The 11765-nt window shown below is 55.9% G+C and overlaps 5 protein-coding genes across 5 annotated transcripts in view; 3 read left to right on the top strand and 2 right to left on the bottom strand.

Moving 5' to 3' along the window:
- The window catches only part of PTSG_09801 (uncharacterized protein), a 3353-nt gene extending 1788 nt beyond the window's left edge, over positions 1-1565 (top strand). The window contains exons 6-8 of the mRNA XM_004989102.1: positions 525-574; positions 821-935; positions 1249-1565. Coding sequence (XP_004989159.1) covers positions 525-574; positions 821-935; positions 1249-1313 — 230 coding nt within the window. The 3' untranslated portion in view covers positions 1314-1565. The remainder of the gene's footprint in view (positions 1-524; positions 575-820; positions 936-1248) is intronic.
- Positions 1511-5209, bottom strand: PTSG_12924 (uncharacterized protein). The gene is made up of 5 exons (XM_004989101.1): positions 3591-5209; positions 3176-3283; positions 2641-2951; positions 1974-2290; positions 1511-1817 (listed from the first exon to the last, which is right to left on the bottom strand). The coding sequence occupies exons 1-5, from the start codon at positions 5150-5152 to the stop codon at positions 1707-1709; spliced, it is 2409 nt and encodes an 802-aa protein (XP_004989158.1). The 5' UTR covers positions 5153-5209; the 3' UTR covers positions 1511-1706.
- A 49-nt stretch (positions 5210-5258) lies between these two features.
- Positions 5259-6802, top strand: PTSG_09798 (uncharacterized protein). Its single transcript, XM_004989100.1, has one exon. It carries the CDS (start codon positions 5441-5443, stop codon positions 6446-6448), a length of 1008 nt encoding a protein of 335 aa, XP_004989157.1. The 5' UTR covers positions 5259-5440; the 3' UTR covers positions 6449-6802.
- Positions 6803-6995: 193 nt separating this feature from the next.
- PTSG_09797 (uncharacterized protein) lies at positions 6996-10868 on the bottom strand (the record flags this gene model as incomplete). The annotated part of the gene is made up of 3 exons (XM_004989099.1): positions 6996-7071; positions 8151-10428; positions 10763-10868. 3 exons carry the CDS (start codon positions 10866-10868, stop codon positions 6996-6998), a joined length of 2460 nt encoding a protein of 819 aa, XP_004989156.1.
- PTSG_09796 (uncharacterized protein) overlaps positions 10665-11765 on the top strand; it is a gene marked incomplete at its 3' end in the record, with an annotated part of 4424 nt that continues 3323 nt past the window's right edge. The window contains exons 1-3 of the mRNA XM_004989098.1: positions 10665-10693; positions 11083-11374; positions 11583-11743. Of these exons, the coding sequence (XP_004989155.1) occupies positions 11223-11374; positions 11583-11743 (313 nt within the window). The 5' untranslated portion in view covers positions 10665-10693; positions 11083-11222. The remainder of the gene's footprint in view (positions 10694-11082; positions 11375-11582; positions 11744-11765) is intronic.

Raw genomic sequence — 11765 nt, 5'->3', positions numbered from 1 at the left:
TGGTGTGTGTGTGTGTGTGTGTGTGTGTGTGTGTGTGTGTGTGTGACAATGCTTGTGTCTGTGTAAGTGTGTGTGTGTGTGTGTGACAATGCTTGTGTCTGTGTCCATGCTTGTGTGTGTGTGTGACAATGCTTGTGTCTGTGTAAGTGTGTGATTGTGTGTGTGTGTGTGTATGTGTGTGTGTTTATGTAAGTGTGTGTGTGCGTGTGTGTGTGTGTGTGTGTGTCTGTGTGTGTCTGTGTCCATGCTTGTGTGTGTGTGTGTGTGACAATGCTTGTGTCTGTGTAAGTGTGTGATTGTGTGTGTATGTGTGTGTGGTATGTACCTGTGTCAATGCTTGTGTGTGTGTGTGTGTGTGTAAGTGTATGTGTGTGTGTTTATGTAAGTGTGTGTGTGCATGAGGCTCACTATACGCTTGTGAAGGTGAGCTGTCTGGCTTTGAGGCTAGTATCTGTGTTGACAACAACCTTTGTGTGGTTCTCACTGGCTTCATGTCTTGATTGCAACCATTTCATCTTGACTAGAGGTGGTGCAACAATCGTACCAAGCTGTCGATGATGGCGACATGCTGCTGGTACGTAAGAGTGACATGCGCACATACGTCCACACATCCACTTAATTTTTGCATAGCAGAACCTTCAAATCACTCAGACGACCATCACCACTATTCACAGCCCACACACACACACACACACACACACACACACACACACACACACACACACACACACACACACACACACACACACACATTGACACAATCAACACCCTCCCTCACCCTCCCTCACCATCATCGTTCCCGCCCATCCTCTTGCTGCAGGTCGCAGGTACGTCGCTACAGGTGTGGAGTGCACTCCGCCTGGTGCGGCGTGCCATATCCGATGGCAAACCCGTCGCCGTCGTCACGCGCGGACCAACCAGGGCTGACGATATCGGTGAGGCGCCACGCAATGGATGGATGGTTGGATGGATGGTTGGATGGATGGATGGTTGGTTGGTTGGATGGTTGAATAGATGGTTGGTTGGTTGCATGGTTGAATGGAATGACATGCGGTGGGATGGCGAGGCATGCATACAAGCATGTACAGATGCTTGGTTCGAGGATGGTGCAACACAAAGTGTTGATGGCATTCCTTGCTGACTTGATGTCCTGTTGGCCATCGCCATCGCTGCTTGCGTGTGTTCATGCGTCACCATCACTGCTAACTTGGCTTGCATGCACAACAATGGCCACGCTTCCATCTACAGTGACGCTGAAGCTGGACGTTCCACTCGCAGACACGCTGCCGTCAATCCTACAAGATGCAGCATAGGCGTGCACAAGTGCACACACAAACACATGCGTGTGCGTGCGTGCGTGCGTGCGTGCGTGCGTACACATGTACATGTGTGTATGATCGTGCTGTCGTTCATGTGTCTCTCGCCATGTTTTCCACCCATCTGCCTGGAACGCCTTCCCTGCCATCACCAAGTGAGGTTCGCGCTGTCTTTCCTTCTCCATCCTTCATCATCCCGTACTTGTGGTTTATTCGTGTACATAAAGATACGGATGCCACTTGACCCGCTTCGTTTCAGGACAAACAGAAAATGAAAGTCGCGCGTGTGCTTGCTGGCATGCTTGCAAACATTCCAACAGCAGCACACGTACACATGCAGGCATACATGCGTCGCAGCACGCGTTGCTTGCAGGCACACAAATGGCACGTTCAAAGCTGCGTGTGTCCGCTGGAGGACTCCATGGAGGACAGCGGGGAGGACTTGCCGTCCTTGACAGTGAGAACGCACTGATAGGCCGATTCGTACAGGGGCCGCGACGCCTATGGAAGGAAATGCACAAGAAGCAAGGGGGTGGTGTGTGGGACGAGGTGTGAGATGATGCGAGCGAGAGGAGGGGAGAATTACGGCGGAGTCGACACACACACACACACACACACACACACACACACACACGCACATCGGCGTGTTTGTCGCACCTCAACGGGCCTGTATTGGTCAGTGGGCCGCCTGTTCTGGCGGAGCGCAGAGGGTGTGATGACGATGCTATCACGCGAAAACGGTGACGAGTTCTGCTGCTGCTGCTGCTGTTGCTGCTGTTGCTGCTGCTGCTGTTGTGGTGATGGCTGGTGTGATCGCTGAAGAGGCGATGCCGGTGCTGTTGTTGATGCTGTTGTTGCAGACGGTAGAGTTGGTGGCTGCGGTGAGCGTGAGTTCCGCAGTGGCGGCGGTGGTGGTGGTGGTGCACCCAGGGATGACGGGATGGGGCTCTTGCACACCGGTGTCTCGTACACGGCTGTTACGCGACGAGCAACGAGGGAGATGTGTGCGTGTGTATGTGCACATGAGTTGGTGTTGGTTGAAAAGGAAAGCACACAGGCAGGCGTAAGGGCAGGCAAGCACGGGGTTCTGGTGTCGCATTGTGTCAAGCAGGCGAGTGCTCCAGCTTCGCAGATTCACACACATACACGCACACACACACACAAACACACACAAACACACACAAACACACATACACACAAACACACACACACACAAACACACACACGCACACAAACACACACAAACACACACAAACACACACAAACACACACAAACACACACAAACACACACAAACACACACAAACACACACACGCGTGCGCACCTGCTGATCGTGTGGGTGTTGGCCGCTGTAGGTTCTCGCCAGCACCACCACCGTTGGCCATGGCTGATGATGATGGTGATGATGATGATGATGATGGTGTCGGTGGTAACAATTCATCGGCCGGTTGCGCTTCCTCGTACGGATCGCTGCTGTCGTCTCGCTCCAACACAGAGGTGGTGGTGTTGTTGTCGGTATTGGTGGCGGTGGTGTTCGCGTTGGAGGGTGGGGTGGCACTTGGTGGTGCTGGTGACGGTGCATGTGATCGTAGCGGCACGTGGGGGAGGTTGGACTGCGGGGTGTTGCTCCGGGACCTGGTGGAATGGAAATGGGTGGAGTGAAAAAAGGGGAAACAAAGAGTTAGTGGTCGAAGCATCAATTGGCGCTCAACACAAACACAAACAAGTTCACAACGAGCATATCAACCAACCATGAACCCATCAACCAACCATGAACCCACCAACCAACCATGAATCCATCAACTACCCAAGTTTCGCCACCAGTCCCAATCATCCGCCACATGAAGCATCATCACCACCTTGGAGGAATCACGGGCCGGAACTCCATCCTGCGAGCATTGCTCGCCCACGAGGGATGGCTGCCGCTCTCCACAAAACTGTCAGACTTGGGCAAGTTCGCTTTCAACCTGCAAACGGTACATGAGCACAGCATGATGAGGGCGCGCACAAGGTGAGTGATTGGCGGGAATGTGGAAAGAAAGAAGGAAACACAATACTCACACACGGTGACTGTCTGTCTGTCTAACACACGCACACAAGCAGATACAAATAACCCCCACTAGCACACACACACACACACATACACATACACAAGCAGATACGCACACACACACACACGTACACAAGCAGATACGCACACACACACATACACAAGCAGATACACACACACACACACACGCGTACACACATACACATACACACACGCTAACTCACAGTTCAAGATCCGGCAGGTGGAGCTTGAGGTTGTGTGAATCTTGCTCCTCCCCTTCCTCCTTGCTCTTCCTTCCCTTCTTCTTTTTCTTCTTCTCCTTCTTCTCCTTCTTCTCCGCACGCTTCTTGTCGCCATGCTTGCAGGCAACGGCAGCAGCAGCAGCAGTGGCTGGTGATGATGACACACCGGCACTCGCGGGGCTACTGCCGCGCCTGCGTTCACCGTCGCCATCGACACCACGATGATGACGGTTGTGATGATGGTGGTGCCCACGTCTGCCGACATGCCCTTCCGACATGCGCCGTGCTGCCTCTGCGTCCTCTTGCGTCTGGTGGCGCACCCGGCGTGGCCTGGGCGCGTGCAGTGCCGCTGCTGGTGACGATGATGGTGATGATGATGATGACGGTGATGGGAACATGGCATCCAGACGAGCAGGCGATGCAGTCATGTACTTTCGCTCATCAGCGGCACTGCTGCTGATGGCGACGGTGGCGACGGTGGCGGTGTTGTTGCTCGTGCTCTTAGTATCATCAGCAAAGGTGTTGCTGTTGCTATTGGCACTGCCAGTGACGTTGTTGGCACTGCCACTGGTGTCGCTGCTGTCGTTGTTGGCGGTGTCGCTGGCGCCACCGCTGCTGTCCTGGGCGCTCATGTGGGAAGCTGCACGACTGCGCACGTGCTCGTGCTTGCTGTTGATGTGCGGGTTGAACTTGTCGTAGGCGAAGAAGTCTGGCAGGCTGACCCCTTCCGCGTCGGGCCAGAAACGCATGGCAAAGATGACGGGTGACCGCTGGTAGAAGCGAACCAGCTCGTCCATGGTCACAAACGCGTCCACGTCCGCCAGCGCGAACATGCCCTTGTCCTTGGTTGCCGGCACGATCTTGGCGTGCGTAAACGTCCCCAGCTTGCCCGGGTTGTCGCGCCAGATGACGCTGAACACGTAACCGCCGTCGGTGGGCGAGCGTCGGACGAGGAACGTGCCATCGCGGCAGACGGCGAGTCTCTGGTTGGCCTCCGTGCGGGAACACACGCCCACGTGATATGCCTGGTTCTCCTGCTGCTCTTCCACGCTTGGGATTTTCGGCAGTGCACGCTGGGCTGGGCTGCCAAGCGATGCCGCGCGCTGACGACCTCGCCGTTGTTGTTCTTCAGGGTTGGTGTCGCGCACGACCTGCTGCTGCTGGTGCTGCTGCTGCTGCTGCTGCTGCTTCGTGGTATCAGCTTCCTTGTGCTGTTCTTTCTTTCCATCCGTTGAAGTGTGCTGCTGCGGGCGCTTCCGCAGCTTCAGCATCTTCAACATGGCTGCGTTGTGTGTGTGTGTGTGTGTGTGTGTGCGTGTGTGTGTGTGTGTGTGTGCGACAGTTGTGCTTGTTGTCACCTCTGTTGCTGTGTCACCGCCGTTGTGCGTGTGTGTGAGAGACAAGACAAAGGAAATGTATGGCTGATGGCTGGCGGCTGCTGGCTGCTGGCTGCTGGATGTGAAGCGCGCCAACCAACACAAGGCAAAAGCACAGCACAGCACACCATCCTCATGTTTATCAACACACCAACAACGCCAAGGCATGCCAAAGGCGCATCGTTGTGGCTGTCCTCTCCGCTCGAGCCGGCATCGTTGGTCAGGTTGGTAAATGTTGCTGAAGATTTAAACAATAATTCTTAAATGCGGCGTACGACAGCACAAGATAGAGTTCAATTTGCTGGCAGCCAACCAACCAAACCAAACAACAACCACCACACCCACCACCATCCTTGTTGCTTGCTTGCTTGACTCCTCGTCCTCCATCATCACGCTCACACTCCTCACCTTCACCCCCACGCTCCCCCCACACACACGCTCCCCACACTCCTCACGATGAAGCCGCCGGTGCCTGAGGTGAAGGTGTCCCGGCATGCGCTGTTCCTGACGCTGTCTTCGTTGGCGGTGGCACTGTGCGTCACGGTGATTGCACTGGACTTTGCCTTGCTCAGCGTCTTCTACCTGAAGGTGCGAGACTCCTTCTACCACTTCCAGGACGTCAAGGAGTGCCCCGCAGCAAACGCCGTGCTCTGCTGCAGCGCCGTGCAGCAGTGCCCCTCGCATCCAAACGCCACCCAGTGCGTCGACGACCACAGCTGGTCGGGAAACTGCTGCGTGCGCACGGACGACGTGGGCCTCTTCTACGTCGTCGCCGTCCTCTTCTTCGTCATCTTCGTCGTGCAGGTGCTGGATCTCGCCACCAAGGTCGTGCAGTGCCGAAACCCATCCGAGCACGTCCTCGTCAAGTTGTGGGAGGTCTTGCTGGCGCTCATTTCCCTGGGCATCGCCGTCGGCCTCGTCGTCATCTCGTCCGTGCTGAGCGGGTCCACCGCGCCCTTCTGCTACTCGGACGACGTCACGCAGAGACAGCTGCAGGCCGCATTCGGCGGCTTTGTCAACCTGTTCCAGCTCAGCATTGTGGAGGTCACCCTCATCAGCATCCTCACCGTGCTGGACTTTGTGCTCGTCTTTGGGATCGTGCGCCCCAACATGGAGAGGGTGCGGGAGAGGCGAGAGCGCAAGAAGCAGCGGCGACGGGAGCGTAGGGAACGACGAAAGCGTGCCAAGCAACGCGGATCCGATGCTACTAGTAGTGTTGATGTTGGCAACGACGTCGTCTACGATATTGGTGATGCGGATGACGATGATGATGATGATCACAAGGCGCTGGCAGAGACGACGCTCGAGAACATCAGCGATGCCGATGACGATGATGGAGATGGTGGTGGTGACAATGACATCAACCGCGGTGGTGCGCGGGGAGACATGATGGGCGATGATGAGGAGGACATGGGCATGGACAAGCCCCTCACAGAGAAGGTGGAGGGGTTTGGAAGCCACTGAATGCTCGACGTGTGTGCTTGCGTGTGTGCGTGTGTGCTTGCGTGTGTGTGTGTGTGCGTGTGTGTGTGTGTCTGTGTGTGCGTGATGTGTGTCTGTGTACGTGTGTGTGTCTGTGTCTGTGTCTGTGTTGATGTAATCGTGCATTACTTTGTTTCAAATGTGCGCGTGCGTCGTTTGTGCGTTGTCCCTCCTCCTGACTGTAACCGTCATGACACTGTTGATCAATGCTATGCACTGCACTCTTTTGTTCTTGTGTACATTTGCAGATTGCACAGCCCTCAACACGTTATACCGACCTGTGCGTATGTGTGTGTGTGTGTGTGTGTGTGTGTGTGTGTGTGTGTGTGTGTGTGTCGCCAGCTGTGTTGTTTGTTGCTTGCTTGCTTGCGTTGCTTATTGGACACGCGTTTATTGAATTGATAGCTTCCGTTGGGTCGTTTGAAACGTTCACATGGCCCCTGAACAATACACAATAACAGGCATCATTGGCACGTAATGGATTTTTGCAACAGAGTAACGATCACAACACGAACACAACACAGCACAATCAATGTCCAAGCGCAACGCAACGGGAATTGTCGTGTGTGTTCATGTGCACGTCCATGTTGCTGATGCGCCTGTGCCTGCAGGCAAGACGACAGCGAATCGTGCAACACCTGCGCGCGGCTGCGACACCACAACGCCGCTGCCTGCGCACTTGAGCTGGTGAGCAATCAAACCCTCCACGTCCATGTACATATGCATTGGCCGGGCCTCCATACCCGGGCTGTTCAGGGAGAACACAAGCGATGGTGCAGATTTCATCTGATGCGCCCGTCCATTCGTCCCCCGCTCGTCATCAGCACCAGAATCATGATTAACGCCACCATCGCGAGTACCGTCGTGCTGATGATCGGTATGGTTGCTGGTGCTGGTGTTGTTGTTGTTGCTTTTGGTGGTGGTGGTGGTGGTGTTGTTGTTGTTGTTGTTGCTTTTGGTGGTGGTGGTGGTGGTGGTGCTGGTGTTGTTGTTGTTGCTTTTGGTGGTGGTGGTGGTGGTGGTGTTGTTGTTGTTGTTGTTGTAGTTGTTGTTGTTGAAGTTGTTGTTGTTGTTGTTGTTGTTGAAGTTGTTGTTGTTGTTGTTGTTGTTGTTGTTGTTGTTGTTGTTGTTGTTGTTGTTGTTGTTGTTGTTGTTGTTGTTGTTGTTGTTGTTGCTTTTGGTGGTGGTGGTGGTGATGGTGGTGGTGCTGCTGCTGTTGATGGTATCACTTGCGGCGGTGGCGGTGCGAATCATGAACAGGCCAGGTCCACTGACGGTCACATTCCAGCACCCAGCGCTGCTGACAAATGTGCGGTCGCGAGCTGCAGCGCCAGGCCACGACACCACCGCCATCACCGCCCGCCCTCTCGTCAACCAATCACTGGATGACGATGATGACGATGATGATGATGAGGAGGAGGAGGAGGAGGAGGAGGAGGAGGAGGAGGAGGAGGAGGAGGAGGAGGAGGAGGAGGAGGAGGAGGAGGAGGAGGAGGAGGAGGAGGAGGAGGAGGAGGAGGAAGCATGCATGTGTGCAGCAGCATCACGACTCTCCTCGCCACCACCACCGGTATTGCCGTTGTCGCTGGTGCTGTTGCGTGGCGGTGCATTGATGCAGACGGCTTGGGCGTGTCGTGTGTTAACGAGCACACGCAGGCGCTGCTGCACGTGTGCATGTGCGGACCACATGTCCGACGCTGACGTCACAGCGGGTAGGATTGCGTACGACATGGACGTTGCGTTCTGCCCAGCAACAACGCCGTGGTTGATAAAAGCGTTGAACACGGCACGTGTCAACGGTGTTGGCGGTCCTTGTGTAATGTTCGCCCAGCTGCCCGTCTGGTTCTTTGTCGACACCACTACCTCAAGCGACGACGACGGAGATGGTGGTGATGCTCGCAGTGCTGGCACGTGCTGTTGTATCTGTTGTTGCTGCTGTTTGTGCTGCTGTTGTTGTTTCTGTTTCTGCTGTTGCTGCTGTTTCTGATGCTGTTCTGGGAGGGAGAGAAGGTATCCGATGTTGCCATGCCACAGCCACGTGGGTCCTTGCAGCGTCGTGTTCGTGCCTGCAGGCAACGTGTGTTGTCGATGTTGTTGCTGGCGTAGATGTGACCCCTTCGTGGCACCACCACCATCACCAACATTCCCACCAACATTCCCACGACCACCGCCACCATCATCATCAAGTTCGCCCACAACCACGTCGGAACGCAGGTTGGACTGGTCGAGAGACGTGGTGATGGGGTAGGGCGCATCCGACGTCAGTCCTCCCAGCAGCACAATCACAGCGCCGTCAACGAAAACATGCATTTTGGAAACATGCATCGTCACGGCGTGCCCACGCGTGAAGTTGATGGCGGCCACACTAAACGTGCGATCGGTAACACCCCCAACAAAGGAGGTGTGTTGGACGCTGCGCGCATCGCTGCAGGAGTAGGGTGTGCCTGTCTGGTGCTCGGTTGTGCCGGGAATGCGGTGCCACTGCCACACGGGAAACACGTTTTCATACTCCCGCCCCGTCACGTACACATTTAAAACGGCGTCTGCGAGATCACGGCCACGGAGGTTCTCGGAGTTGACGCATTCCGTGTTGATGGTTCGGTTTGAAAACATGCGCACGGATGCAAAGAACGTCGGCCGGTGATGGACCACGTAGTCGCTGTCGTAAAAATGCCAGCTCAGGCTCAGCTGTGACGTTGGTGATGTTGCTGCTGCTGTCGACTTGGCGCCCACACCATCACCACCACAACAACAATCACCACCACCACCACCAGCACCATCAAACTTATCATCGCTGGTGTAGATGTCGTGTGCAAAGGCGTGAAACTCGGCTGCACGCGGACGCGTGTCGTTGACCTCTGAGAGCAGCGGCGCAAACACGACAGAGAGCGGCGTGCGAAGCGGTGACGAAAATGTGGGGAAACTCAAGCGAAAGTCTGTGAACGCGGCAAAGTAGTGGTAGTGACCCTCGTTCACGCCAAACGTGTCGTTGAGCGCAAAGTACGTCATGAGCCGCCCGCTCGTCGTGTAGTCGACGTTGGGGCCGCGCACCACCAGCCGCTGCCCATCCAGCACCAGCGATGCCAGCACACCCCACGTGCTGTTGGCCACCGCAAACCGCGTGCCCTCCGCGTAGCTGGTGAGCAACAGGGCGTTGGCGCTGAGGATGGAGCCATAGCCCCACCCCAGATACAACTGCGGGCCGTGCTGGTGGAAGCTGTTGTCGCGCTGGATGCCATCGCTCTGCTGCGACGGCGCCACGACGATGGCAGATGACGCCGCCTCATATGCCGCTGCCAGCCGCGTCGCGTTGCCTTCCGTGAGCGCGCGAAGGACGTTGACAGACGCAATCCACACGCGGTTGCAACCGGTCATGCCGTACGCGCGCGACAGGGGCCCGCGGTCAAGCAGTGGCGTGGCGAGCGGGTAGAGCGCGGTGGCATCGGCCGGCGACAGGAGCAAGAGCACCTTGCCCACGATGCGTGGAACGCCAATGTCCATCCACCACCAGTTGCTGTTCTTGAAGTCAGCCTTGAGCCATGCCGTAAACGCCTTGACCAAGGCGCCGTAGACAGTCGCGTTGCCCTGGTGCGCACTGTATGGTGTGTGGTAGGAGATGCCCAAGATCAGGCACCGCTGCAGGTGGATGGATGTCTTCCACCAGCTCCGGCCATCGTAGTCGTTGTAGTCGACGTCGTCAAACGTGCCGTTGGACGTGCGCAGGTGCTCCAAAATATACTGCACCTTGTCATCCCATCGCTCCGGTACCACGCCGCGTGACTGCGGTAGAATGTGACGCAAGACGGCAGCACGTACCGCCGCCACATCATCACTCTCGTGGCTGATGATGTGAACTGAGTGCTGCTGTTGTTGCTGCTGTTGCTGCTGTTGTGGTTGCTGTTGTGGTGGTTGCTGTTGTTCGTAGTGCAGTTGCCTTGGGAACGTCGCTGCTGTTCCTGATGCTGCAACCGCACACAACAGCACAACCAACCATGACGAAACGACCGCTCGCAACATCAACAGTATGAGAGGGAGTTAGGGTGAGGGGAAACGTGCGTGCGTGTGCGTGGAAGGATGAGGTGTGATGTGCTGCATGTGCTGAGACGTCCGTGAACACGAAGCGCGGATCGTGCGTGGTGCGTTTGTTTGTGTTTGTGTTGGTAGAGCATCGGGGAAAGATACCATACACTTTTCTACAACCGCCACGATCAGAGGAAAAAGCAAAGCGTGAGAGTGAGGGTGTGAAGGCTCTGTTCGTTGGCATGCATGCGTGTGGATGTGACAAGTTGCATGAACGGATGGTGGAGGACTTTGTCGGTTGTTGGTTGGTGGGGAGAAGAGGTGCTGGCTGCTTGTCCTTGCTTGACTTGTGGTGATGTCCTTTGAGGCTGCATGAAGACATCGCTCGCTCATTGCTTGTGTATTTGTTGTACTTTGCTTGCAACACATGCACCACGAATTTATCTTCCACACCACGCACACGCACACGCACACGCACACGCACACGCGCACGCACACGCACGCACGCACGCACACGTACACGCACACGCACACACGCACACGCGCACACACGCACACACACACACGCACACACGCACACGCGCACACACACACAGAGCAGCGCAGACTCGCGAAGAACAGTAGCTTCATCGGAAACAAAAGAAAGAGGAACCGCGTGAAGACAAGCAAATCGGTAGCAGGCAAGCAAGCAAGCAGGCTTGTTGCATTAGGGCCCGCTTCAGCCGCCTCCGCCGAGATGCAGGCGTTCCTGTCCTTCATCTCCCGGTTTGATGACACGGTGCCCATTGACAATGGCGACGGGCAACCCATCAACGACTCCCAGAAGGAGCTGGTCAAGGAAATGCGCCAGCGCCTCAAGCATGTGCTGCAACCCATCCACTCCGACAGGTGTGTGTGTGTGTGTGTGTGTGTGTGTGTGTGCATGCGTGTGTGTGTGTGTGTGTGTGTGTGTGTGTGAGTTGGGGGAGGAGAGAGGCTTGTGTGTGTGTGTGTGTGTGTGTGTGTGTGTGTGTGTGTGTGTGTGTGTGTGGTACGTAATGCGCTCAGCCCTCTTCTGCGTGTGTGCCCTCATCTCCGCAACGACCTTGCACAACAGGTTCTTGGTGCGATATCTGGCTGCGCAGAACTACGATCTGGACAAAGGCACGGAGATGGCGCGGAAGCATCTGCAATGGAGAGAGGAGATGGGTGCTGACAGGCCCATCCCTGAACTCATCGCAACCGTTCCAGAGGTGAGGAGTGTGTGCGAGTGTGTGCGTGTGTGTGTGTGTGTGTGCGT

This window comes from Salpingoeca rosetta (assembly GCF_000188695.1).
Source record: "Salpingoeca rosetta unplaced genomic scaffold supercont1.31, whole genome shotgun sequence".
Classification (NCBI taxonomy): Eukaryota; class Choanoflagellata; order Craspedida; family Salpingoecidae; genus Salpingoeca; species Salpingoeca rosetta.
This window is presented reverse-complemented; position numbering and strand designations above follow the sequence as displayed.